At 55.0% G+C, this 26,935-nt stretch overlaps 2 protein-coding genes across 15 annotated transcripts in view; one reads left to right on the top strand and one right to left on the bottom strand.

Moving 5' to 3' along the window:
• The first annotated feature begins 16 nt into the window (after positions 1–16).
• Sh3glb2 (SH3 domain containing GRB2 like, endophilin B2) lies at positions 17–15,305 on the top strand. 9 transcript variants are annotated; one of them, XM_078048378.1, is made up of 13 exons: positions 17–156; positions 4,325–4,466; positions 5,124–5,252; positions 8,711–8,844; positions 9,092–9,184; positions 11,259–11,321; positions 12,279–12,428; positions 12,801–12,824; positions 13,249–13,338; positions 13,559–13,659; positions 13,976–13,990; positions 14,087–14,327; positions 14,627–15,305. In XM_078048378.1, the coding sequence occupies exons 1-13, from the start codon at positions 94–96 to the stop codon at positions 14,732–14,734; spliced, it is 1,353 nt and encodes a 450-aa protein (XP_077904504.1). In that variant the 5' UTR covers positions 17–93; the 3' UTR covers positions 14,735–15,305. The 9 variants fall into 9 exon arrangements, with proteins under 9 accessions (XP_077904504.1, XP_077904506.1, XP_077904505.1 ...); XM_078048380.1 differs by lacking the exon at positions 12,279–12,428; XM_078048379.1 differs by lacking the exon at positions 13,976–13,990.
• Positions 15,306–16,093: 788 nt separating this feature from the next.
• Positions 16,094–26,935, bottom strand: part of Nup188 (nucleoporin 188) — a 54,627-nt gene continuing 43,785 nt past the window's right edge. For 4 of the 6 annotated variants that reach the window (XM_040286467.2, XM_021723612.3, XM_040286469.2 and 1 more), the window contains 17 exons: positions 26,067–26,136; positions 25,651–25,718; positions 24,859–25,054; positions 23,012–23,089; positions 22,659–22,744; positions 22,280–22,425; positions 21,844–22,025; positions 20,211–20,414; positions 19,964–20,056; positions 18,963–19,121; positions 18,583–18,720; positions 17,943–18,017; positions 17,624–17,863; positions 17,371–17,502; positions 17,035–17,108; positions 16,780–16,909; positions 16,094–16,661 (listed from right to left, as the gene is read on the bottom strand). In XM_040286467.2, coding sequence (XP_040142401.1) covers positions 16,485–16,661; positions 16,780–16,909; positions 17,035–17,108; positions 17,371–17,502; positions 17,624–17,863; positions 17,943–18,017; positions 18,583–18,720; positions 18,963–19,121; positions 19,964–20,056; positions 20,211–20,414; positions 21,844–22,025; positions 22,280–22,425; positions 22,659–22,744; positions 23,012–23,089; positions 24,859–25,054; positions 25,651–25,718; positions 26,067–26,136 — 2,248 coding nt within the window. In that variant the 3' untranslated portion in view covers positions 16,094–16,484. The remainder of the gene's footprint in view (positions 16,662–16,779; positions 16,910–17,034; positions 17,109–17,370; positions 17,503–17,623; positions 17,864–17,942; positions 18,018–18,582; positions 18,721–18,962; positions 19,122–19,963; positions 20,057–20,210; positions 20,415–21,843; positions 22,026–22,279; positions 22,426–22,658; positions 22,745–23,011; positions 23,090–24,858; positions 25,055–25,650; positions 25,719–26,066; positions 26,137–26,935) is intronic. The other 2 variants (XM_040286468.2, XM_005321059.5) reach the window with 1 other exon arrangement.

Below are 26,935 nucleotides of genomic sequence, written 5' to 3'. Positions count from 1 at the left end.
GCGGGGTGCGGGCGGCGGCGGCGGCGGCGGGGCCGGGCCGGGGGTTGCCCGCAGCGCTGGGGCCCGCGCGGCGGCCGTGCGTGCGGGCGCGCCATGGACTTCAACATGAAGAAGCTGGCGTCGGACGCGGGCATCTTCTTCACCCGGGCGGTGCAGGTGAGGCCTGGCGCTGCGCCGGGCGCCCGGGGCCCGGATGTGAGGCGGGCGGCGAGCACCCTGCGGCAGGAGCCTGGGGACACGGGTCTATCCAGCCCCTGCTGCTGCCACCGTGCCCGCCGCGGCGACACCTCGCCCCGCTGAGGCCCTGCTCCTTCTGCCCTACCCAGAAGAGAGCAAGAGCCCGGGGACCCGGCGCCCTGACCGCACGGTCTGCGTGGCCCAGGGCCCGTGAGCAGGGCCTGCGCCCTGTTGCCTGGGAAGAGGTAGCAGCGTCCACCATTTGGACCTGCCAGGTTGTCCTGCTGCCCTGGCGCCTGCCACCTGGAGGGGGGAGCGGGCACTGGGTGGCTCCTACATCCCTGTCCTTGTCCAGCAGTGGTTCTGGACTCTACTGGGGCGTTTGAAGACATGGGTCCCAGGCCAAGGCCACAACCCCTTCTCTGAGCCTCAGTCTCCACACCTGTGCAATGGACAGGTGGTCCGGTGGTTTCCTATGGTCCGTTTTCCACGCTTGGATAGTCAGGCCGGAAGCCAGGAGTTGTTTTCTTTCTGCTCCACGGGAGGCCTGTTTCCTCCATTCCCCAGGCCTGGGGGATGGGGAGAGGGCCAGGGTCTGGCTCATTGCCCTCCTTGGGAGGCTGCCCAGGCCCATGTTGGGGAGGCTGGAGCGCATTCTGTCCATTTGGGGTGAGAAAGAGAAACTGAGGCAGCTCCATGTCCTGGTGAAGACCTGAAGTCAGCTATGGGTGTGAATGCCCCTTGTGTGACCTTGGGGGAAGGGGCTTCATCTTGCTGGGCCTTCTTGAGGTGAGAAATGAGGTGAGAAACAGGATGAGCCTCCCCTGTGCCCAGGCTGGATAGGAGGGATGCTGTAGCAGTGCTCACTAAAGGCAAGCTCCTGGTTGGGGTTAGGGTGGTTTAAACTGCACCAGTGCAGCATGTGACCTTGGGCAAGTCACTGTCTGAGCCTCAGTTTGCACCACTGTAAATCAAGTGTGAGGCCTCCAAGGGTGGGTGTGGGACTCCATGAGATCCTGCACACCCAGGGCCGGCCCATCTCAGTATTCTGGGAACAGGTTCTGTTGTGCTGTCCTTGTCATTGTTGGCTCTGCTGCGCAGTTGCAGTTCTCTGTCCCTAGAGAAGCCTAGCCCCAGCTACTCTCTCAGAAGCCCGTGTGGCCATGTTTACTAGAAAGCACTGTGTCCCTTTGAGGAGGAGTGCCCTGGTAAGGGTGAGGATGTGCCTCCATTTTCCAAGCTGGGAGATGCTGGGACCCAGAGCCCCAGTCCATCTGGGAGGTGGCAACCTTTCTTTGTGTTGTTATGGCAACCACTCTATCTCCCACATCTGGGAAGAACCTGATCTGCCACTTTCCTGCTACTGGTGCGGCCCTGCCACCTGACCTGGCAAGGCCCTCAGAGGGAGCATTGGGTGTGGGGGGTTGGGCACGGTGGCCTGGTGGGGGCAGCCCACAGGGTCACTCACACTGGAAGGGGAGCCAGTGCCCAGAGCAGGGTGGAGGAGGGAGCTGGGAGTTTATAAATAGAGGCTTTCTCTGCTCTGCACGCCCACCCCCAGCTGTTGCCATCTAGCTGGGAGCAGTCTCGGACTCAAGCACCAAACCCTTTCCCTTTGGCAGGAATAGGACAAAGTGGCAGGCCAAAGGAGAGGGGCCTGAAAAGTGACTGGGCAGGAGAGGCCACTGGGATGGCTGGGTCCAGGCTGCTCTGGGATGGAGGGGCTTCTTCTTACCAATATGTGGGCAGCTCTCTGGTCAGTGCCACCTTGTGCCAGGTTGTGCTGGGCGGGTGCCCCACCCCTGTGTACCCAGAAGGACTTTAAAAGCTTCACCTCACCCCGACCCCACAGGGCACAAGAGGGCATTGGCCCTGAGGTGAGACTCACAGGACAGGATGCCTTTTGCAGAAAGATACTAAGGTGGTTTCTAGGATGGAGGGCCCCAGAGCTGGTCGGAAAGTGAGGCAGGGTGTGTGCGGTGGGCTCAGGGAGAGCACTTCAGGGGGCAGAGCGGCCCAGATCAGGGCCCTGAGGCAGGACAGCTGAGGGCATTTTTTGTTAAGGTGGGGAGTGGGCACAAATGCTGCCGAGCCCACTGATGTCATGGCATCAACAGCCATGGTAGTGGGAGAAGTACTGACAAAAAAAAAGCCAGAGGGGTGGTGGCATTGCCACTGTCCAAGCCAGGCAGGCAGTGGTGGGCAAGGGATGAACACCCGAAGGGTTGGGAAAACCTGGTAGAACCTCAGACTTGGGTGGGAACAGGTATGAGCGCCAGGTGGCTGGGCGGGGTGGCGCCTTAACCTTAACCCCAGTAAGAAAAGTGGGCTCCAAAGTGCATTGTAGGGTGACATCATTAGTGCCATCAGGGAAGCTCCTGAAACCCAAAGGGACCTGAGGGAAGCCTCCTTATTATGGGTGATGATGATGATACTAGGCTCACATTTATCGGTCCTATACTGTGCGCCAGCCAGACACTCTGTGAGACAGGTTATCTGCATTCTTGGGGGGAAAACTGAGACCCAGCAGGGCACAGTGGTACACGCTTATAATCCTAGCAGTTAGGGAGGCTGAGATAGGAACCAAGTTCAAAACTAGCCTCAGCAACGGCGAGGCATTAAGCAACCCAGTGAGAACCCTGTCTCTAAATAAAATCCAAAACAGGCCTGGGGATGTGCCTCAGTAGTCAAGTGCCCCTGAGTTCAATCTCCAGTGCCAAAACAGTAACAAAACCCCCCTGAAGCCCAGAAAGGTGACTTTGCCTCTGTCAGTCTTGGTTTCCTCATCTGGAAAATGGGACTGGCAACAGCCCCCTCAAAGAGCTGGGTGGGGTAAAGCCTGCTCAGTGATAGGGCAATCGGGGCATGGCCCAGGGTAAGGTGCAGGCCTGAGACACTGCCCCCTCACTCTGGGGATTGTGAGGAAGTGGGGAAGAGGAGGCGGCTGTGACCCTGCCCACCCTGCACTGCAGGGAGAAACCCAAGCCCTGCTACATAATTGATGGCTTCTGTGCAGCCTGAGCTGGCAGCTGCTCAGCTCCCCACAGCTGGAGCCGTCTGCAGTGTCTGGGTGATTCATCACTGCCAGGTGGCTCAGAAGGGCCCCCAGCCCTCCAGATCATGCCAACCCAGACTCCAACACAGTCCTGCCTGCGTTCATCCTCAGTGGCCACATCTGTGAGATGGGAAGCTTGGCCCTGCCTTGTATGGACATAGTGAGCCCTGGGAGCCCCTGGCCAGGCTGGTCTGTGGCACCTGCTGCTGTCCTTAACTTTTGCCTCACCTCCGGCTGTTTGGCCGTGACCATGGGCAAGCCCCATCTCCTAGCTGGAGAAGGCCTGGGTATCTGTTTGGAAAGTGGGTACATTTGTCTCAGGGCCCTTTGATTAGAGGGTTTAGGACTAGGGCCACTTGCCCATTGTTCCTAGTGGCCTGCATAACTCCTGCCAGCTCTGATGGGGACCTGTGTGACCTCTTGGGGCCCTGGGTATGCCCAGTTGCTGGCACCGTTGAGCTGGTGGTGTTTTCTGTCCACCACACCCGGCAGCCAGAGGCCAAGCACTTGGCCATCTCTCCTCTCGCACTCCTTCCTGCTCTGGGCACAGCCCTCGCGGCTCACCCCAGCTCCTGTCTCGCCTCAGCCTCTGAGCAAGAGGCTCTTAGTGTCTTGTTTGCGCTGGAGGTGCTGATGGCTGGAGAGGCAGAGCTCTTTCCCAGCTCACACACCTTGACAGGGCAGAAGTGAGGCCTGAGTCAGGCCCTTTCAGTTCTAGAAGCCTGGCAGCCCCTTCCCAGCAGTTCCCAGGTGCCATGGAGCCCCTGACCACCCTGGGCCTCTGTGCCTGGTTGCTGCCTGAGCACTTGCTACCAAGTCCTGCGCCTCAGCATCAGGCCTAAAAGACCCAAGAGGTGGCCCCCCGAGGCCCCTGCCTGGCTGGGCACTATGCCCGTGCAGGCATGTGCATGTGGGGAGAGGCTGTGGCCTTCCTTGAATTCCCAGGAGGACTGTGATCCCAGCACCCTGGTTCTACAGAGGGACACATTGAGGCCCAGAGTGGGGTTGGAACTTGGCAATGCTGTGAAGGTCCTTGACCCTGGAGGATTGGGGCCTTCCTCCTCCCCTTCCTAATCCCTCTCCACCCCCCAGTTCACGGAGGAGAAGTTTGGACAGGCCGAGAAGACCGAGCTTGATGCCCACTTTGAAAACCTTCTGGCGCGGGCAGATAGCACCAAGAACTGGACGGAGAGGATCCTGAGGCAGACGGAGGTGCTGCTGCAGCCCAACCCCAGTGAGTGGGCGACGGGGGAGGGGAGGGCAGCGGGGGACACAGGCTGTGGGGGTGCTTGGTGAAAACGAGGCAGGAGGCTTGGCTTTGGGCTGCAGGACATTCCCTGGGGCAGTGGAACTGTCAGGTGTGGCACAGAGGAGGTGAAATGCCTGGCAACTAAAGCCCCTGTGGGAGAAGGTGCAGGCAGAACCCGAGTTTGTGAGCCAGACCCAGAGATGGGAAGGGTTGCCCAGCCACACCACAGGCCAGGAGCAGCTGGGGCTGAGTGCAGGGGAACCTGGGGAGAGAAGTGGCTTTTGGGTGACATGTGTATGCACCTGTCGTCTGCTGTGTAGCCAGCTGCAGTGTCTGAGAGCTGCTGGGGGCCAGACCATGTTAATAGATCCTGTGTTCATGAGGGGATGGGCACAGGCTTTGTCTTGCCCACCACCCCCCCGCCAGGCTGTGTGACCTCAGGCAGGCATGCTGTGTCTCTGAGCCTTGGCTGCTTCCTCTGTGGAGTTAGGGGTTGATGGAAGCAGTTGTGCAGTCAGAGGTGGGCACCCAGGCTGGGCATTCCTGTGGGCAGGGCCTGGCCTGGGCCTGTCTGTCCCTGTGGCTTTCTTCTTTGGGCTTGGACCTGTGAGCCCTGTGGCTTTGGCTGCTGCTTCCCCACAGGTGCCCGAGTGGAGGAGTTCCTATATGAGAAGCTGGACAGAAAGGTCCCCTCGCGAGTCACCAACGGGGAGCTGCTGGCTCAGTACATGGCGGAGGCGGCCAGCGAGCTGGGGCCCACCACTCCCTATGGTGAGCAGCCCCACCAGGGCCGGGCTCCTGGGCTTCCCCATCTCACCTTCCCTCTTCCCCTCCCTCCCTCCCTCCCTCCCTCCCTCCCTCCCTTCCTTCCTTCCTTCCTTCCTTTTTAAAAAATTATGTAGCTAACGCCTGGATTCATTCCACGTGTAAGAACCACCATCCCTGTGAAGACCATAGAGTAGAAAGTGAGACCCTCCCTCAGCCTCCTTTGGTTTGTGTGAATTTATTTTTTTATTGTTTTGGCACTGGGGACTGAGCCCAGGGCCACTCTGCCACTGAGCTAATTCCCTAGCCCCTGGCCCCATTAAAAAAAAATTGAGTCAGGGTTTTACTAAGTTGTCCAGACTGACCTCCAACTTGTGATCCTCCTGCCTCAGCTTCCCAAATGGCTGGAATTATAGGAGTGTGCCCTGCATCCAGCTTCATTTTAATTTTTGTTGTTGTTGTATCTTCTTCTTTCTTTCTTTTTTTAAGAGATAAGATAGTATCCATTAAAAAAAAAAAATCTTTATTTTTATGTGGTGCCGAGGATCAAACCCAGTGCCTCACACATGCGAGGCAAGCGCTCTACCTCTGAGCCACTGTCCTGGCCCTGTTGTTGTATGGTTAACATTTTTAAAAAGCTCCCATTCCTTAATTCTGTGTATTACAATACGTGTTTTAATTTATCACATTCTTCTTCAGAATAATCCTCTAATCCCAGCAGAATATGAAAATTTTGCTACAGTATAACTTCGTCCCCCCTTCCTTCCTGCTATGATTGTCAGAGGTGTTGGTGTCTATATTACAAGCCCAACAGGAGTCCATAGCTATAGTTTTATGCAGTTATCCTAAAATTAGCTGGGCACTGTGGCGCACGCCTGTAATCCCAGCGGCTTTAGAGGCTGAGGCAGGAGGATCGTGAGTTCAAAGCCATCCTCAGCAACTAAGCAAGGCCCTAAGCAACTCAGTGAGACCCTGACCCTAAATAAAATACAAAATAGGGCTCAGTGGGCAAGTGCCCTGAGTTCAATCCCTAGTACCAAAAACAAACAAAACAAAAAAACATCAGTTAAGGGAGGAAAGAGAACTGTCCGCCTGTATGCTGTTTTTATACTTTAGGATTGTCTTTCCTGTGCTCCTTTTTTTTTTTTTTTTTAAGTTGTAGATGGACACAATATCTTTATTTTGTTTTTGTTTTTACGTGGTGCTGGGGATCAGACCCATTGTCTCCCGAATGCTAGGCGAGTGCTCCACCACTGAGCCCCTGCCCCAGCCCATTTTGTGTTTTATTTTGGGACAGGGTCTCACTAAATCATTGAGGCTGGCTTCAAATTTGCAGTTCTCCTGTCTCAGCCTCCGGAATTGCTGGGATCACAGGTGTGCGGCCGCTGTGCCCGCTCTTTATGGATATTCTTTATTTGCTGAGTCATTGTCATCATGATTTCCTTGAATTCTTTCAACATGATTCTTTCTTGAAAAGAATCTAAAGTGCCTGCTAAGGCTAGCGTCTGCTTCCCTAGAGAATGTCTTATTCTTTTTTCTCCCTGTGTCTTTATAAGTCTCATAGTTTTTTTAAAATTACTTTTATTGTTGTTTTAAACGTTTTAGACAATAGCTCTGGATTCTGGTACCCCTGGGGGTTGTTGCTGTTTGTTTAAAGACTTGTTTGAGGTACTTGTTTATAGAATCTATGAAGTGTGTAGCTACTAATGTTTCTGCATCCCAGAAACATTTTTAAAACAGTAGTTCATAACTACTGAAAATTTTTTTTTTTTTTTTTTTTTTGGTACCAAGGATTTAACCCAGAGGCACTTAACCACTGAGCCACATCCTCAGCCCTTTTTTGGTATCAGAGACAGGGTCTTGCTGAGTTGCTTAGGGTTTTCTTAGTTGCTGAAGCTGGCTTTGAACTCACAATCCTCCTGCCTCAGCCTCTGGACAGGCGTGCACCACCACACCTGGCTATTCTTTATACTTTTGAGCTTGGCCTTGAGGATTGCTCCTGGATCAGCATGTAATAGTGATCAGGCAGTGATTGCTCAGAGGTTGAGCCGTGAAGACAGGCAGTAAGTGTGTGTGGGGGGGGAGGCATGTTCGGAGGTCAACAGTGAACAGTCTGCCCCATTTTTATTCTGGGAATGTGCAAGGCCGCTGTTCTCCAGGGTGAGCGAGTACATAGCTGGAGTTCTCCGTCTCTCCTGAGCATGCTGCAGGTGTGCGCAGCCTGTCAAGACTCACTTTGACTGTCCTGGGTCTCCTGTTAAATCTCTGGCAGGTGTGGGGCTTGTTCCCACCCACATCACGGTGCCAGGGGACCCGCTGCAGGTCTTTCCTCAGCATGGTTGTGATTAGTGTGGTTGTGATTGCTGCGGATTCCAGCAGCGTCCCAAGGGCCCTCTGGGCTTCCAGCCCAACCAAGTCAGCCGCTCCTACAGCAGAGCTGGGGCTTGTGGCTTGCCCCCACCCTGGCAGAGCCACACACATTCTCACTGGGTGCACTAGTTTTGAATCAATGCTCTTCAGTTGGTTTGTTGATGCCAAGGATTGAACTCAGGGGCACTCGCCCACTGAGCCACACCCCCAGCCCTGTTGTGTATTTTATTTAGAGTCAGGGTCTCACTGAGTTACTTAGCACCTTGCTTTTGCTGAGGCTGGCCTCACACTTCTGATCTTCCTGTCTCGGCCTCCGGAGCTGCTGGGATTCAGGCGTGCACCACTTTTCAGTTTGTTTTTGTCTTTGATCAGTTTCCGGGGCCTGGAAATGGATTTTTTTTCCCCTTGGTACCAGGGATTAGGATTGAACCCAGGGGCGCTTAACCACTGAGCCACATCCCCAGCCCTTTTCCATATTTTATTTAGAAACAGAGTCTTGCTAAGTTGCTTAGGGCCTCAATAAGTTGCTGAGGCTGGCTTTGAACTCTCCATCCTCCTGCCTCAGCCTCTCGAGCCACTGGGATTACAGATGTGTGCCACCGTGCCTGGTTTTGGAGGTGGATGATTTTTACAGTTGTTTCCAATTAATGTCCCCTTTTGGGGGAGAGTGTGACTGGTCTAGCTCTTCTCTCTGGTTCTGGAAGTCGTCTTCCCAAGCTTTTTTTTTTGTATTGGGGATTGAACCAGGGGCACTCTACTAGTGAACCACATAAAAAGGGCCACATTCCTGGCCTTTTTAAAATTTTTATTTGAAACAAGAGTCTCACTAAGTTGCTGAGGCTGGCCTTGAACTGCTCTCCGAGTCACTGGGCTCAAAGATATATGCCACCATGGTCAGCCCCCCAATCTCTTTAATGGCTCTGGTATTTGTTTTGGGGATGTCTCAGTGTTTGTCCTTCTGCCCCCCTCTGTAGGTCTCTGCCAGGCAGACTGCTCTGCTCTGGGTCCTTAGGTCTCTCCTTGAGCTCCCCCTGCACCTGGGGTCAGAGTAGCCTGGGCCCTGTCTAATCCCCACCCGCCACTGCTTTCCCCAGGGAAGACGCTCCTCATGGTGTCTGAAGCGGAGAAGCGCCTGGGGGCTGCGGAGAGGGATTTCATTCACACGGCCTCCATCAGCTTCCTCACACCCCTGCGCAACTTCCTGGAAGGGGACTGGAAGACAATTTCGGTGAGGGGCCTGGGACCACTGTCCCTCCTGGCAGCCCACAGCCCCTGCTCAGAACTCTGCACAGGCTCCCGGCCGTGCGGAGGGCCAGGACCCCGTGATCTCCAGGGTTGGCTCCTGTAGGCTGAGGGAGCTGCCACCTTGGGCCCCAGTTTCCTTGTCTCCCTCGCAGCTCAGGGCCAGTCTTGCCGTGGCCGAGCGTCTCCCAGGGCTGGCCGGGGCCTCACTGTTCCCTGTTCCCACCCTGCAGAAGGAGCGGCGGCTCCTCCAGAACCGGCGCCTGGACCTGGATGCCTGCAAGGCGCGTCTGAAGAAGGCCAAGGCGGCGGAAGCCAAGGCCTCGGTAGGTGCCCACCTCCTGCCCAGCCTGGTTGGAGCCGCGGAGGGGCATGGGGGAACTTGGTGTCAGCATGAGCCTTCTCCCTGTCCTGGCTGGGGCTGGACTCCGCGGCTGTCCAAGTCAAGTCCTTCTCCTGCCCCAGGGGAGCCCTGATGGTCCTAGGGCAGATGATTATGGGTTGAGTGGACCAGCAGTGCCCCACCTGGGCACAGGCTGTACCTCACGGCCTCCCCAGACAGCCAGCTGGAGTTTCTCGCATGCCCTGCCCGCCGGATGCTCGGCTCTGTGTCCCTGGCTCTGTGTCCCTGGCTCTGTGTCCCTGGCTCTGTGTCCCTGGCTCCGCCTGGGCATGGTTCCCCTACTAACTCTCTACCTGCTGCTTGAGTGCTGGTCCATTGTTCCCTGTACCTGGCTCCCCACAGTGCTGTGGAGCGCACCAAAATTGGACAGCCCACCTGCTCAGGGGCTGTCTGAGGGACAGGGCCTGGGCCTCTCTGCTGGCTACCAATGGGATCTGGCATGGAGACCTGGGCTGACTGGGCTAGGCAAGGAATGGGAACTGGGCCTGAGAACAGGTTCGCTCCTGGCCTGCCAGGCACCTGGGGGTGCAGGGGATCTAATGGTTACCTCGAGCCCTGAGGAGGGTACTCCTGGGCCCAGGGCTAGGGACACTGCCACTCATGGGTCCCCAGGCTCTCAGCCAAGGAAGGCCAGGCCTAACATGGGTGAGAGTCCAGGTGGGCTCACAGCTGCCTGAGCCAAACCTTACTTGTGTTCCCCTCCTACAGTGTGGCCATGGCGCCCTGGGCGCAGGCATGTCTGCAGCACCTCCGGTGACAGCCAAGGGAGGTCTTAGCTCAGCTGGGTGCAGAGTCCACAGTGGAGGCAGGGGGCTCCGTGACTCTGGTCTTGAAGAGTGACCTGTGGCTTTTGGGATGACCTCTTCTAAGTCACCTGAGCCAGACATCCTCTCTCTGTCACTCTGGGCTGGACAACCTCATGCCAGAACGAACTCTTCCTCCACTGGGCAAGCCAGAGGAGCCTGTCCTTAGGGCAATGGTGTGACTTCTCCCCTCAGTGGGCCCCAGTTAGGCCAGAAAGGAGCAGCATCTCAGAGGCCTCAAGTCCCTGGAAAACACACACACACACACACACACACACACACACACACACACACACACACACACACACACGACTTCTGCCAGAGGACCGGCTGCGTGCACCCTTCTGCCTGTCCACCTGGTGTCCCCCCTGGGGCCGGGGCCTGCTCCCGCCTGCTCTGTGGACTCACTAACTCTTTGTTTTTGTTCCTTTCTGTTCTGCTTTGGGTAACTTGGCTCAGTGTGAGGGAGATGTGAGTATACCTGTCCCCATGCCGTGCTGCTTCTGGCCCGACCGTCTTGCCCTCGGGCCCCAGTGCTGTGGCCAGCCCAGGGCATGTCCTTGGGCGTTTTGCAATCAGCTGGTCTCCCCACCAATGCCTCTGCAGCGTGCGGAGTCTCTGGTGGGGGGTGCAGGTATTGCAGCCTGCAAGGCAGCTTTTTGCAAATGTTGAAAGCCTGTCACTCTGTCCATCTCTGCATCCATCTGTTTACCCTCATTGTGGGGGAGGGTCCTGGCCCCCAATACAGGAGCCAGAGGCGTGGTGTGCAGACACTCTGGGAAGGGGGAAGCTATGGCAGGGGTGGGCTGTGTGTAGGGGACTGTGGGTCTGACTGGGGCCTCTGAATGCCACTGCGGTCCAGGGAGGAGGGGCAAGGCCCAGACTGGTTTGCAAGGACTGTGAAGGCATGACGGTATCTGCAGGCTGTCTCCTTGCCCGCCCCATCTCTGCTGGGCTCCCCAGCACACTCACCCGCCAGGTCCTTATCTGGATTCACCCAGCTGTAAACCCACCTCATCTCCAGTGGGTTGGAGTGGGTATAAGGGAATATGTGGGGCTTTTGTCTGTATCCTCCTGTCCCCAGGGCCAGGGCCTCTGGCATCTCCTTGTGGGAGACTCTGGGGCAGCCTCCTGGCCTCGACCCAGTCCTGACCCAGGGTGACCCTCCCCCCCATGAACTCTGTTCCCCGCCAGACGGTGCCTGACTTTCAGGAGACTAGACCTCGTAATTACATTCTCTCGGCCAGCGCCTCTGCGGTAAGCGCCCCCCACCCCTCAGCCTCCTCTCCCCCCACAGCCCTGCCACTGGCCCTGACTGCACAGGAACCAGGAGCCAGCAGGTGAGGCAGTGTGCTGCTCACATGGTCAGGCCATCCTGGCAGACTGGGGGAGACAAAGGTCAAAGCAACAGGGAAGAAGCAGCCCCTGCCTCTGCCCATGGCTGGCCCCAGTGCCCAGTGACCATGTCACTAGATTTGCTTCTCCCTGCAAAATGATGAAGATAGCAGCTTTGCCAGCTGCACTGGGCCACCCGGTGAGCTGAGGACACCCTCATCCCATCTCCAGGAGGTCTGAGCGTCTGCCTGCCCCCACCTCCTTTGAGGAGGCGCCCCTGCCCCCCAGTTGCCTTCACATTTCTAAATGAAATGGGGGCCCAGGCCTGTCTTACCCAGCTCCACACGCTCTCAGGCAGTGGCACTAGGCTTGTGTGGCACACCTGCTAAGTGACCTGAGGCATAAGGAGGTCCCTGGAGGGAGTCAGGGGGACCAGAGGCTTGAACTTTACCTTGGGGGTCTCGTGCAGCTCTGAGCAGGGTGGTGGTTGCCAGTCCAGCAGGAGCGAGGTCCACTCCCCTCGTGCCCGTCACGACCACCCTGCACACCTGCTGCCCTCCTCCAGCTCCCCTGGTTAGGACCCTCCCACACCTGCCGCTGGCCCCGCACTTGTCCTGAGCATGCTGCTGTGTATTCATGCGGTCATTCTGTGGCTGGGAACTGTCCATTGAGCCGCCCTGGTAGTTTATTTAGATTGACCCCATGCTGGGCCTGCCAGTGTGGCCGTGAGGATGCTCCTCCCTGGTGTGGCCATCTGGTGGCCAGCCTGGTTCACTCTCTGCCTATCCGTGTTTTTGTCCTGGGTCAGATTTCCACAAGTGGGGGGAGAAGTGGGATCTCCTAAATCACGGTGGGGGGAGGGGGGTCTTTCTTCTCTAGACTCTGGATGACACTTCCCGCCCCCCGCCCTGGGCCGAGTGGAAGGAGAAACATCCTGGAGGGTGGCGGCCGCCCTGTTTTTTTCTTTTGCCACTGACCCCCAGTGTGACTCAGGCCCGAGGCTGCCTTTCTCTGCCGGAGGACAGAAAGGTTCTGTGACTGGCCCGGGTCACATGTCCTGCCTCCCAGCCCTCCAGCCTTAGCCAGGAGTCAGGGTGGGGTGGGGACACTTGGTCTCTCTGGAGACCCCCTGTCAGAGTTGGGGGGCTGACACTGTAGGAGAGACACAAGCAGGACGTCCTGGCTGGCTGTCCCCTCCCTGCATGTGGCATGTTAGATGGGCCGATTGTCTGCTCCCTGCCACCCAGCAGGCCTCCCCCAGCCTCAGCTCCTGGTTGAGTGGGTGGGGGAGGCGGAGGGATTGGGTGGCAGGGCTGGTTGCTGGGAGCTGGGGCTGGGCATGGGCTCTGGGTTTGAGCTGTCCCCCTCCTTGGCTGACTGGTGCTGTTGTGGTCTCTGCAGCTTTGGAATGATGAGGTGGACAAGGTGAGTTGGGGTCTGGAGGCTTGTGGGAGGAGGACCAGAGAAGGTGGAGATGGGGATCTGTATTTCAGTCTCTGGGCTCTGCCCCACATCCACTGAGGCCATTGGCAGGGGCTGTTTCCTGGCCTCTCTGAGCCCGTTTCCCCGTGGGAGACATTCGCTGTGTGGTGCTTAGGGCCTCGCAGCACGCGTAGGCACTGGAGAGATGTCTGCTGGGTGGATTTTCCCCAGAGAGCTAGGGGAAGGCCTGCCCTGCCACCACCAAGTGGGCTTCAGCTTCTCAGGGTTCAGTTGAGAAGTCGGGTGGACACAGATGTCTGCGTCCCCAGGGAGTCCAGTGGGACTGGGAGAGCCAGGGGAAGGCTGGTGGGAGGGATGGTGGCCGATGCTGGCGCTCATGGTGTCACACTCGGCCCCCACTGCCCAGGCTGAACAGGAGCTCCGAGTGGCCCAGACAGAGTTTGACCGGCAGGCAGAAGTAACCCGTCTCCTGCTGGAGGGGATCAGCAGCACACACGTGAGTTTGCCCCGGTGCCCTGCTGACCGCATCCACCAGTGGCAGCACCTAGACCTTTCTGAGAAGGGTAGCACTGGGACGGTCACAGTGGTGGCTTTGTGCAACAGGCCAGTCCACAGGCTGGGCCTCTCCAGTCTCCCCTGGCAGCACTGGTGGTTGGGGCAGGGTCTGTGAGGACAGGGTGGGGATGACCCCGCCCACCATGGGCCTCTCCCCCCAGGTGAACCACCTCCGCTGCCTGCACGAGTTCGTAAAGTCTCAGACAACCTACTATGCGCAGTGCTACCGCCACATGCTGGACTTGCAGAAGCAGCTGGGCAGGTGCGGCTGGGCCCCGAGTCCCAGGGTCCCCTAGCTCCTGGGCCCATCGTGGCCCAACTTCTCCAGCTGAAAGACTCCTCCCGTGAGCTCAGAGGGCCTGCAGCTTGGAGCCAGATGGGAGGGCTCAGCCCAGAATCCTGCCTAGTCACCTCCTGTGTGGTGGCAAGCTTCAGGTGGCCGTCCTTGGGGACTGCTGAGTCCCCTAGGGTAAAGAGCAGTTTAGAGAAGGCTTGAAGGGAAAGGGGGTTCAGCAGGGACAAGGGAACAGGGCCATCTCACTCTTCTGCTTGCTTTGCTTTTCTCTTTGTGCTGCCAGCGCCCAGGGTGCCATGTAAGTAGCTGGGGCCAGGAACTGGGAGGGGCCCTGGGTTACCTTGTGGGGCTCCTACAGGGCCCAGATCCTGCTGAGATGCTCCTTCTGCTCCAGATTTCCAGGTACCTTTGTGGGCACCACAGAGCCTGCCTCCCCACCCCTGAGCAGCACTTCACCCACCACCGCTGCGGCCACCATGCCTGTGGTGCCCACTGTGGCCAGCCTGGCCCCTCCGGGAGAGGCAGCACTCTGCCTGGAGGAGGTGGCCCCCTCCGCCAGTGGGACCCGCAAGGCCAGGGTGCTCTATGACTATGAAGCAGCCGACAGCAGTGAACTGGCCCTGCTGGCTGACGAGGTGGGCCTGGTTCTGTAAGGGGGGCAGGTGAGGGCTGTAGTAGGAGCCACTGGAGAACCAAGGCTGGGAACACTGCTGACAGCTCCATGCCACCGTCCCAAGAGTCTCTCAGGGCCCCTGGGGGAAGTGGGGCCTGAGGGGGCAGGTAAGGGGAGGTGGCTTCAGCTCTCCAGGAAACAGCCCTTCTCTGCCATGCCCCCATAGCCAGTAAGATGAACACCCACCACTGGAGATGTAGGTGCCCTGGGGCCAGTTCTGCCCTTGGCCAGGGCATAAGCTTCCCTGTCTGCTTTCTGTAGCTCATCACCGTCTACAGCCTGCCTGGCATGGACCCTGACTGGCTCATTGGTGAGAGAGGAAACAAGAAGGGCAAGGTCCCTGTCACCTACTTGGAACTTCTCAGTTAAGCAGGCCCCTTCCAGGCCCTGCCCAGGGCACAGCCCTACCACTTATCTTGTCTGCTGGTGACACAGCTGCTCAGGGTGGAGATATGAAGCCCATTCCCCTGGTCATCCAGCTGTTTTAAGGGAGCCCAGAGGCTGAACGGCCCCAGGCTCCCTGCCAGCCCTGCTTCTGATCTGTGGTTCTGGAGCCCCGGCCCTGCCTGCACTCCCCATGCACCTCAGCCCTCCCAGCTCCCAAAGGAGGGAGGGACACTGTACTCAGCACAGAGGCGGGCCTAAGATGCACCCTTAGGATGCACGGGGGCACCTGTGGCAAGAAGAAAGCACCTGCCTTTTAGTTGCCAAAGGCCAATAGCAGGACAGCAGTGAAGCAGGCAGGGCTCTGGCAGGGGACAGGGTCAGGCCCAGAGCAGCAGCTGCCCGGTGCTACCCTGTCCCTCCTGTCCAAGCAGCGTGAGCCCAGTACGTGGCTGCAACTCACTTCTGCACACACTTTTTAACTGGTATTTTTACTTCTGCCTGTCTGCTTGCTTTCTAGCCAACAGCAAATAAATAAATCCTTTGTGTGCAAGTTGCCGAGACTCCTGTTGGTCCATTGCATGGGCAAGGCTGGCCCTGAGGGTGGGGACAGACTCCCCTAGCCCTCCTCTGGGTGGAGGTAGCCTAGAAGGGAGCAAGGTGCCATGCTGGCGGGCTGTTCCTAGAGCACTAGGCAGAGGGAAGGGAAAGTCCTTCACAGCCTGCACTCCCACGCAGGGCTGGGTTCTCAGAGCAGTGTGTGGTTCCCACGCATTATAGGCACAAGGAACATTATTTGTAAGAAAAACTTCCCTAAATTTAGACTATGCGAGACTACTAAAGCTCAAGTAACCGACAGCTGTGGACCAAGTGTGGAGCCAAGCGCACACCTGGGAGTCCTCTACCGGGCTCAGCGTTCACACTGTACGGACGAGGGAAAAGGCCAGACAGTCGCCTCATTCCTCAGGTGGCCAAGCAAGGACTCAAACCCCAACTCAGCCTGCCCGTGGGGACCTCCAGGGTGCTACCAGCAGGCTTAGCTGCTGGTAATGATGCTGGGGTTTCTGGGGCTGTAATGAGAAGGCGCTGAGCTCCAGAGAGGCGGTGCTCAGTGACAGGCAGCCAGGCCAGCAGGGGTTTGGGCAGACCCATGCAGGCCAGCAGGGGGAGCATCTGATGTCCTGGGAGGACCCCAGCAAAGGAGTGTTGGTGAGTCAACCATCAATGCATCTCCTGCCTTCCACAAGCCACTGCATCACAAGCTGGGTCCCAGGCCAAGGCAGCCTGTCCATGGCTCGAGACCTGGCTTGTCCTTCCGGGGCTTGGAAGGCATGTAGCAGTCAGTTGTCTATAAACAGTATTTTAATATTCGTATAAATAGACCACAGTATTACCAAAAAACTGCAAGAACAGATCATGGAAACAGACTCAAACACACGCACACAGCCTCCTGTGCTGCCAGCCACTGCCATGGCCAGCCAAGTGCTGCGGGGGAATGCTTGAAGGACAAGACCACCCCTGGGGGGCTTTGGCCAGGAGACCAAAGCACAGCAGACCCCTGGCTCCCCACCCCTGCTGTTGACCTCTTCGTCTTTACAAAAATAATGTCAGCAGGTGGGTGTTTGGAGTCGTGTTACTTAGAAGAGGGTGACAGGAGCTGCTCTCAGTGGCAGGCAGCAGCCCTCTGCTGTGCTGGGGAAGCGGCAGGCAGGCAGGCAGGCAGCCCACCACTGCGCTATCTCTGCACATGCCGCACAAAAGCTTGCACCAGCTGGATCAGAGGCTCCTGACTCTCAGGGATGGCTTTAGAGAGAGAGGTAGCCTTGCCCTGGGGTGAGGGCAGGACACCAGCAGCAGGGGAGCTGGGGGCTCCTCGGCGGAAGTAGCGTGAGAGGCTGGAAAGCAGTGTGCTCTACAAAAAAAAAAAAAAAAAGATGAGGCTCAGTACCCAGGGCCATCACCCCTAATCCTCAGGTGGCTGGCCAGGCAGGGCCCCTTTCCCTCCAATCAGATCCTATATCCATTCATACCAACTCTGAGCTGAGCTCCTGCTTCATCCGCTGTTTGTCCCGTGGGTGCACAGCTGGGTCCCTAAGGTACCGCATTGCCTGGGAGATGAGCAGGTAGAAGCAGTTTTCCATGGTGAACATCAGGAGGGACCTGGGAGGAGGAGCAAGTTGGCAGTGTGGCAGAGGGCCAAGCTGGCAGGTGCGGGTGAGCCACTGAGCCAAGAGAGCAGCAGCCATGATTGCCCCGGGCCCTTAGCAAGTCCCAGAAGGTCTTACTTTAATGTTCTGGTCCCTTCTGCCTGTGTGCCAAGCCTCACAGCCTGGGTGAGGGGCTCCTTTTTCTTGTCCAGCTGGAGAAAGAAGCAACCAGTTAAAAAAAAAAAAAAAATTAATAGCCGCCGCCCTGGGTTTATAAGAGCATCCTGCCTGGCAGGTCCTGCACTAAGCAACTGCACCAGTTACCTCACTGAATCCTATCAGGTGGGTCCCCTCAAGCTCATTTTAAGACAACAGGCTCAAGGACAGATAACTTGCCCCAGGTCCTGGGAAGTGGTAGATTAAGGGGAAGAGCTGGGTGGACAAGGGGCCAGAGTCCTATAGCACCTAACTTACCTCTCCAAGCATGTTGAGGGCCACATTCACTGTGGCCAGGAGGGTCCCAAAGGAGGGGGCCACTTCAGAGTCAAATGTGGGAGTGGTAAAACTCAGGGCAAACAGGAAGTTGTATTCAGCAAGATCCAGGGACTGCAAAGCAAAGAAACAATGCTCCTGGGACCCCACTAAGAGCCGGGTGACTCTCTAGCGCAGCACAGAAGCCTGGAGGATGCCTCAGGGGCTGAGGGTGTGAGGAGATGGTGGCAGGTACCTGATCCAGCAGGATCTGGCAGACATCTGGGGTGAAGTGGCGCAGGGCTGCCAGGGTCCTGCTGAGGATCTTGAGAAGGCCATACTGGACTGTGTGCAAGGCTCGCTGCTCTGAGGCCTCTAGGTCAGCAGTGGGCTGTTTAGAGGAGCAGGAGGGGACAGCAGAAGCAGCAGCAGTGGTGGTGGGAGGTCGCTGAACTCTGGGAGCAACAGTCGAGGGGAGGCCATCCCCATTTTTGTTCTGGGAAGAGTCAAGAAATGAAGGGGAGCCCAAGGAGGCCAGGGTGAGCACTGTAGGCAGATGGGCTGGGATTTGTTACCTGTAAGTAATGCTGCAGCATCTTGCGGCTGTGCAGGAGAGAGGTGCAGGCCTGGCACAGGTAACCCAGGTTCACCTGGACACACAGGGTAGGAGTGGGGAATTCTTGGCGGCAGCCCCAGCCAGCCGCCTAGGCCAACCAAACAAATCTGTCCGCGATGTCAGTTCCCTTCAGCACTGGCGCCCTCGCCTCACTTAATGTCTCTGTAGCCATTAAGTGTGCCAGAGTGTAGGCCTTGCTTCCCTGCAACCTAGCAGCACACTAGGTACCCTGAAATGTACCAAGTAATTAAACACAGAAGAACAAAGGGCTCAGGGTGAGGGGTGACGTGATCAGGCCAGTCACACAAGCAGAGCCTCTAGAGCCTGTGTTTGTGTCCTGCCCCGCTGCCCACTGCCTGCAACTTCACACCTATTCCTCAGGGTCCTGAACCTGGGTCTATCTCAAAGAGCTCAAGTTCTTAACCTACCCACTGCCCTTCACTGTGGAGGGAAAACTTCCGAGTGAGCAACCTAAATGAGCCCTGGGCTCCCAAGCATAAGCTCACACTTGGGATCAGCCTGCAGTTCCCTGGAGAAGCAGAGTCCCTGTCTCTCCACAACTCCCCAGACTCCTCCAAGAAACCATGCCCGAGGCCTACCTGGATATCACACATGAGCTGAGGCAGGTGGAAGTGCCACTCCTTCCTGAAGTGGGAGAGTTGTAGAATGAAGCCCACGGTGTGGTCCGCCTCCTCCAGGCAGGCCAGGCTCTGCACAGTCCTCACTGCATTAAGGCACTGGAAGGACGGGGGATGGCAGGGGAGGACAGGACAGTTCAGGGGCCGAATGCAGTGTGCTTACCCACCAACAGAAGGGTAAGTCCTGAGCCACAGCTGAGAAGGCAGCACACAGTGGCATAGCCTAACAATAAAAGGCTTCTGTCTGAGTAGACCAGAAACCTTACAGTACCCCCAGAAACAAGGGCATTGTCACCCTCAGCCACTGGGCCCCTAGTCCCTGGGAGGCAGCAGCCTCTCACTTGCAAAGTCCGCTCCTGGTGGACGCCCACGAAGTCCAGGGCCTCAGTCAGGAAATTGTAGCGCAGAGTCTTGAGCAGCCGCTCCATCAAGGACATGGACAGGCGGTAGACCCCTGGCCAGGAAGGGGCATCCAGGGATTTCCGAGATGTGCTGGGTGTCTAAGAGAAAACAGCAGAGGAGCTCAGGAGACAGACAGGGCCACAGGAATTCAGGTGAGAGGGCAGCAGGGCCTCCCTGTGGCTGGCAGCTGGGAGGAGAAACCTCCTGCAGTGTGCGCAGGCACTGCAACAGCAAGTCCATCCACTGAAACCAGCAGGGCCAGAAGCAGGCAAGGCCAGCAGATGCAGAGAGCACTGGCAGAGAGGTACGGGATTCCGAGTTCTAGTCTGAGGTGCCATAAGCCAGCAGAATCAACATGAATGTATCCCTGCCCTGGAAACAAATACAGACCAATTCTGACAGGAGCGAGAGACTGGCTGAGAAGCACTCTTCTGAGATTAGAAGATAGCTGCTATACTAGAGGTATCTGGGGTGGGGTATGCAGAGGGATGGGTGCTGAGGACCCACCAAGCACCCACAACACAGGCTGCCCTCCTCCTCACCAAGGGCTAAAAAATCACAAGTACACACTGGTTTTTGGAGGAAGAGGATTACAACTGCCCTGGTTGAAAACCTACCCTCAAAGTCCTGTCCTGTTCCCCTTCACAACTCAAAAGGAAGACTCTATCCCAGCTTCCAAAGCTGGTATACAGGGACCAGGTAGTGCATTTTGGTGCTAGGGACCAACCCAGAATCTTGCACATATGAATCTTTGCTTAGCTGCCTATCAGTGAGATCCACCTGGGGACAGGGAAGAATCCACACCATAGGGGCACTGGATGAGCCGCGCAGAGGAGAGCAACTACAGGGTCACAAACAGGCAGCAAGACAGGAGACGGCACTTTTTGCCTGAAAAGTGCAGGAGGCCAACCCAGGCTCCTGGCAGGCTCCTGGCACTCACCTGCCCAGTGCCGTTGGTGCTGAGCTGGTACACACTCAGGAGAGGCAAACAAATGCTCTGGGTGAGGCCGGCCCCAGCCACTGCTGTGGCTCCCTGGGAGGACAGATGTGGAATGAGTTGGAGTCTGCACTGCCCCATAAACTAGAGCCGAGCCTGCAGGCACCCTGCAAGCTCAGCCCAGCCCCCAGCTTTTGGGAGCATCACCACTAGCAGGGAGGGTCCTCCTACCCTCAGGCTGGCGTCCTACCTGCTGGGTGCGAGCCAGGGTGAGGAGCAGGTGCAGTGCAGCCTCAGTGAAATGCAGGTTCTGCTTCATGCGGAGGCTCACCTCCAGGGTGGTGAGGAGGGTGGGCAAGATGGGGAGCCTGCGAGTCACCTGCAGCCATGAGTCCCCATCCTCATCCACCTCACATAGCTCCTTGGCTAGGTGCAGGCCCAGGACACACACCTGCTACGATCCAGGAACAAAGATGAGTAAAAAGAAAAGGGCACAGTACATGAAAGAAAGAGGAGGAGGGGCCCTTCTGGCTGCCCAAGGCCTCTTGTTACATACAGCTGAGTGTGGCCTGTGATGGATACAGCTCATGCTTCCTCCTCATCCTGCCCCACTCCTGTGTCCACCTCTACAAAATGGCAAGTCCATCCACCCAAACAAGCAACCCCTAAACTGACAGAGCCACCACTACCTCTTCCCTCTCTGCCCCCAACACTACCATCATGAACCTCATCAGTGCCACCTCCCGCCTAGCACCATCTCTGCCAATCGGAGTCTGGGTGACTTCACCTCTTGCTACACCACTTGCACAGGCCTCACTCCTGACACCAATGGCTTTTCACACTTATTCTGACCACAGACTGTGCCCCCATGTACACCCAGGTACAGTTTTCCACTAATAGTATCCACTCTCACATCATAGAAAGCATGCAGATTTTCAGTTGTCTGTGCTGGGATTCAAACTCAGGAGCATGGCATGCCAGGCAAGGGCTCCACCACTGAGCCACACCTCCAACCCTTTTGATTTGAGACAGGTCTCACTGTATTGCCCAGGCTGACCTCGAACTTGCAATTCTCCTGCCTCAGCCCCCAAGTAGCTGATATTACAGGTGTGTGCTATCACACCCAGTTGATGTTTCTTTTTAATTCTAATTCATTTTTTAAAAATATTTTTTAGTTGTAGTTGAACACAATACCTTTATTAATGTATTTTTATGTGGTGCTGAGGATCGAACCAGGGCCTTGCATGTGCTAGGAAAGCGCTCTACCATTGAGCCCCAGCCCCAGCCCTATTCTAATTCATTTTTAAAATGCTGATTGTAGTCAGATGAGCTAATTTCACTAATAGGTCATGACCCAGTTTAAAAAACACTGTTCTGTACTACATACATCTGGTGATCTCTCTCCTTGGCTTAAGAGCCTTCAATCATTTTCTGTGTCATTTCAGCACCAGATCAAAGAACATGAGAAGCGAGATTGCTACCATCCAGCCCCCATTTCACTCACACCAGCCTTTCCTCAGGTCACCAGAAGATGCTGACCAAAGTTTGGCAACGTACCCTTCTCGCTGCCCAAATCTTCCCTGAACCTGTTGCCTGCTGGGGCCTGTCTACCACCCACTAAGCCACTGCTGGGAAGGCACCTTCTTTTCAGGGGCACTCGATCACTGAGCCACAACCTCATCCCCAGCAAGGCACTTTTTCTTGAGTCACCAGATGAGGCTGAAGCCAAGCTGAAACTCTCACCCGCTTTCTCCATCAGGCTGCACTCCAATGGCAACTACCACCTTTCCCACCAGGCTGCAAAGTCCATGAGAGCACCCCAGGGCCAGCACAGAGCCGGCAGGCAGTGAGAAAGACAGCCTGCCAGGGTGCTGCTCCCTCACCCCATCACGCTGGTCCTTATGTCGGAGCCGAGAGCAGTCATCTGTCTCCATGCTGTCCTTGTCCTCTGTGGCACTGCCTGATGCCAGACTGTGGCGGGTCTGGTCAAAGAGTGCAATCACCTCTTCTTGGAGTGTCTCGCAGACATTCAGAACCAGCTGGGAGTACTGGGGGATGTCACTTACTACAGAGCAGATGGGGAGGGAACACTTGTCACAATCAGAGGTCAACTCTCACTGCACACCAATGCTTTTTTCCCAAGCAGGGGCTGGGATTGCAGTAGATGCTAACAGTGTCATCTCACGGGAGGGAAGGAGTGATGGGTGGGAAAGAAAAAGCGCTTTCTTGAGGCAAGAATTATAAAATTAAAAACCTCGAAAGTCAGAGGAAAAACATGTGGCCCTGGCTGGGGGAAGCCCACCCAGACTGGCCCCTCACCTCGCATCTCCTTCATCTGTAACACTGTGATGAACGCTGAGAAAACCTTGGCCTTGGTCTTCTCCATGAGCTTCTGGTCTGCCTGCAGCACACCTTCCAGGATCTCCGTCAGAGGCCCAAGGATTTCATCCACAGGACCTAACTCTCTGCAAGCATGGGGGGCAGCTTTCACCCACAGGCCATGCACGGCCCTGTTCCACCTCAGGTGCCTCAGGCAGACTGCTGTGCCCCTGCTTGTTTGGTATTCTTCCCTTTCCCTATGATAAAAGCTAGTCCGGCCCGCTGTCCCTGCTCCAGGGTAATGAGGGTCATTAAGGAGGAGCACGCAGACCTACAGAAGAAGCTGGGGCCTTGAGCTTCTCTTCTGCCTGGTGCTCACCTTTTCCACTGCCGGAGGAGGACGAGCAGCAGTGTGCACATCATGGAGCCAAGGCGGAGGCAGTTCATGGAGGCAGGAACTAGGAGCTAAAGGGAGACAGTGGAGCAGGTAGGAGCCCTGCTTCCTGTGAACAGACGCTGTGCAAGACCTGTGCTCCATCCACAGGGAACCATTCGGCCTCCTGCCTTCTTTCCTTGGCAGTGCGTTCACAGGGGTGCAACAAGGGAGGAGGGGCCCAGGGCTGCTGCCCACCCGAGCCCTCTGACCCGACCACCTGTGTGGCCCGCAGGGCATGAGCTACTTCACTGGAGAGCACCTCCAGGAGGAGAGGGATCTCTGCCAGACACACTTACTAAAGCTTTGGTCCCATCCAGCACATCAAGAAAGAGCTGGCGTCGTACCGCAGAGTCAGTCAAGTGCATGATATCTGCCTACGAAGGAACAGAAAAAAGTTTTGGTTGGGAAAATCTCCTAGACTTCAGAAGCCAAGAAATGTGGGGCCCTCCACAATTAGTCATTGACAAGTCCCTAATTAAAATAGGGCTTAAGGGGCATGCTGATCCGGTCAGAATCAAGCCCAAGTTCACCTCCTCTTCCAGATTACAGACTTCCTCTGCTTAGAAGTCTTCAAAGACTTCCCAATGCCAGGGAAATCCATATGGCCCACGAGCCTTGTGGGCTCTGGCCCCACCAGCCACACATACCACCCTACCTTCCTCACTCTGGTCCAACCCTCCTTGCCTTTCCTGCTTTAACACACTTAGCTCTTTTCTACTTCTGGACTTGGCACCTGCAATTCCATCTGCTGAGACACTTTACTTTATAGGCATTATGCTCGGAGGTTCTTGTCTACACAGGCCCCAGCTGGGACACCACCAACTTGGGGAGGGCCCGCCTGACCACTCCTGTCTCATGTGTTCATCACCACAGCATCTTATTTTCTTCAAAGCAATGATTAACATAACAATCTGAATCTGTATTTTTTTAAAAAATTATTTATTTTTACATGGTGCTGAGGATTAAACCCAGTGCCTCACACATACTAGACAAGCATTCCACCACTGAGCCACAACCCCAGCTCCTAAATCACAAATTTTTTCATTTGTGAATTTGTTTATAATCTACACCCTCATGGGAACTCACCATGACATCAAAGACCTCATTTTCCTTGCTTACTACTACACTGCTGGTGCCAACTGGCACAAAGCAAGCACCCTGCCAATACTTATTCAATGAAAGAATGAGTGGTCCCAATCTGGACTTAACCAATAAGCTTCCTGAAGGGCAGAGGATTGCAGGGTTTTCAGAGCTACTTCTCAAGAATTGCTCCTGATGACGGCCTTTTTAAAAAGGAGGTGACACAGACATTTATTCCCTGGGGAATCAATCGCTACCAAAAGTGGCCAAGTCTGGAGTTGTGTCTGAAGACTCAAGGGTCCACAGTCACTAATGCTCTCATACCTACACTTCCTAGGTTCAAAGCTCTGAGCACACAGGAAGTCTGGCACTGAGGAACAAGCCACAGAAATGAACAAGATGCCTGGAACAGGCGGCACCCACCCATCTCAATTGTTAATAAAGCTAAGATATCAACCCAGATGCCCTCAGGAAGAACAACTTCAGACCAAATCTTTATAACACAGCATGGTATTGAGCCACAAAAAACGCCAAGAACAATGGAAACTTCCCAAATGTCAATTCTCTCTAAAAACCGACTCTCCAGACACAGTACAGTGACAGTGGTCTCACTTCTTTTAAGACCAGGAAATGCAATTTCTAAAACCAAAGAAAACAAACATCTAAGAGGAGGCTACTGCAACTTCTACCTGTTGGCCAGTCCCCAAGCCTAAGCCCAGTGCCTACAGGGCATATAGCACCAGAGGCAGAGATAGACACATGAAGGAAGGGAGGCACATGAAGCTCAGGGTAAGCCAGGACAGAGAAGCTTCAGGAGGCCTCCAGCAATGGCTGCAGGAATTCTGAATTACTTCTCTATAATCTTCTCAAGAGTCTCCTATTAGACGCAAAACCCTCAACCACCCCTTATCAGTCCCAATCTCTCAGTGCAGAACCCATTACATTTTGAATCTCAAAAGAGAGAAATTGATTCATTCTTATCAAAAGAGGCTATATCTGCTAGGGATCTCAACACAACAGTGCTAAATTACCAAAGTGAACACTCCCCCAAGGAGATCCTTACATGACTGGTGGCAATGATGAGAAGCATCCTCCAGGCAGAGATCAACATCTGATACTCTAATAAGGACGTGCAGCTGCTGCCTTCTGTCTCAGCCATGTGAACTGCCAAGGACTTGACATACCCCGACCAGTAGGCAAAGCACTTCTCACTGGAAAATTTCTTGAGTGTATCTTTTAATGATTGGTCTAACGAACCCCTACGATATTAAGAAAATACAGACCCCATGGTTAGGTTGTAAAAGCAGGTGGGAATGTGATGGATGCAGATCTTTGCTAAGGCAGAGAGAGCCATATCACATGGACTTAAGGCAGACAGATGACTCCAGGATCACCTGGAGTGGACTGAGACTTTTTGGTCAATATAATGGGTTAGGCTGAGGCCCTTCTAGGATTCCTCCTCCATAAAATCCTGCTTTGTAATACCACTCCTGATAATCATAATGCCATCAACAGACTGTCCAGGGAGCTCACGAATGGTTCTAAACCAGCCCTCTCCTCTGCACTCACTCTGAAGCCTCCACGTCCCCAGTGGTGGGCCACCACAGTCTCCTTCTCCAACCTTTAATTAACATCTCAACATGATGATGGCATGTGCCTATAACCCCAGCTACTCAGGAGGCTGAGGTAGGAGGATCACAAGTTTGAGGCCGGCCTGGGCAATTTTACCGAGACCCTGTTTCAAAATAATAAAAGGGCTGAGGATATAGCTCAGTGGTCAAGTGTCCCTGGATTCCATCCCTAATAGTGCCCTCCCAAGACAATAAAAAATAAATCACAACAGGAAAGAACTCACTTAACTACATAGTATATCTCCAAGCAAATTATCTTCATGATGAGGGCACAGGTTTCCAGGATGCTGGGCTGTGGAGGGGAGGCAGAACAAACATCACATAAAAAACCCTCTTCCCTCGCACCCCCACCCACTAATAGGCTATGTGACAACAGTGATCCAACACTTGGAAAACAAACAAGCACAGTCCCTGTTAAAGGTGAATGGGCATCTGATATATAAGGGCAGGGGCTTCAGGTCCACAAAGTCACCCAGCAAGAAAAGACCACAGAGCAATCCACCCAGAGCAAGGCAAGTCACTTTCCTTCCCAAAGCAAGACTTGAAAGATGTTTCATGCAAAGAAAACATTCTGTGGCTACCGGGGAAGGTATCGTTCTCTTCACCTTCCCCTCACAGCCCATCCTCTACCACAGCTTACCTCAGATGTCTCTGAGGGAGGAGAAAGGGTTCCAAACAACGGACTGGTTAAATTCTCCCAAAACTTGGGTCTAGAAGAAAACAAATATTGGAGAAAACACATTTTCTCTCCCATCGTCTTTTCTCCTCTTTCCAGCTCCCCTTGGTGGTCACGTTTTACCAGTTCCAATACTAACATGTGTTCCTCCATAAACATAAAGGATTCCATAGATAAAAATTATATTCTCTTTAAGAAATCCAACTGTACATTGAAGAGTTGATCAACAAAAGATACTTGGGATACAACCCAGGAGCACATTACCACTAAACTACATCTCCAGTCCTTTTTGATCTTAAATTGTCCAGGCTGGCTTCAAACTTGTGATCCTCCCACTTTAGCCTTCCACATCATTGGAATTATGGGTATACACCACTGCACCCAGCTCTTTATAGAACTCTTAAGGATCATTCCACTATATATTTCCCAAAACCCTATAAAAAAGAATAGAGAGGAAATTAAGAGAACAAACTCTCAAAACTGAGCCTTTTTTAACATACATTCCTTTTGTGCCACCAGGGTCCTAGAGAATAGGGTTTTTCGCTCTGTCCAATGGCCCAAGGAAGCCATTCTCATCTACTGTTTCTCAAGAATAATAGGTTCTGCCAGCCAAGGTGATGCACACCTGAATCCCAGCGACTCTGGAAGCTGAGGCAGGAGGATCAAGTTCTAGGCCAACCCCAGCAACTTAGTGAAACCTTGTTTCAAAATATAAAATAGTGAAGTTCCCCTGTGTATAATCCCTAATACCAAAAGAAGAACGAATACAGAAGACAGAACACAAAAGTGACAGAATCTGAAGATAACACTTGCTAGTGTCAGCTTTAAAAAGA

This window comes from Ictidomys tridecemlineatus, chromosome 4 (genome assembly GCF_052094955.1).
Source record: "Ictidomys tridecemlineatus isolate mIctTri1 chromosome 4, mIctTri1.hap1, whole genome shotgun sequence".
Classification (NCBI taxonomy): Eukaryota; Metazoa; Chordata; class Mammalia; order Rodentia; family Sciuridae; genus Ictidomys; species Ictidomys tridecemlineatus.
The sequence above is the reverse complement of the archived record's forward strand: the minus strand, read 5'-3'. Positions and strand labels throughout refer to the sequence as shown.

Bases quoted from the DNA above. Each gene is read 5' to 3' on its own strand.
- Sh3glb2 (XM_078048378.1), top strand. From the start codon at position 94: ATGGACTTCAACATGAAGAAGCTGGCGTCGGACGCGGGCATCTTCTTC. The intron at 5,253-8,710 runs GTGAGCAGCCCC...TGCTTTCCCCAG, and splicing joins GGGGCCCACCACTCCCTATG to GGAAGACGCTCCTCATGGTG. The intron at 8,845-9,091 runs GTGAGGGGCCTG...CCCACCCTGCAG, and splicing joins GGGACTGGAAGACAATTTCG to AAGGAGCGGCGGCTCCTCCA.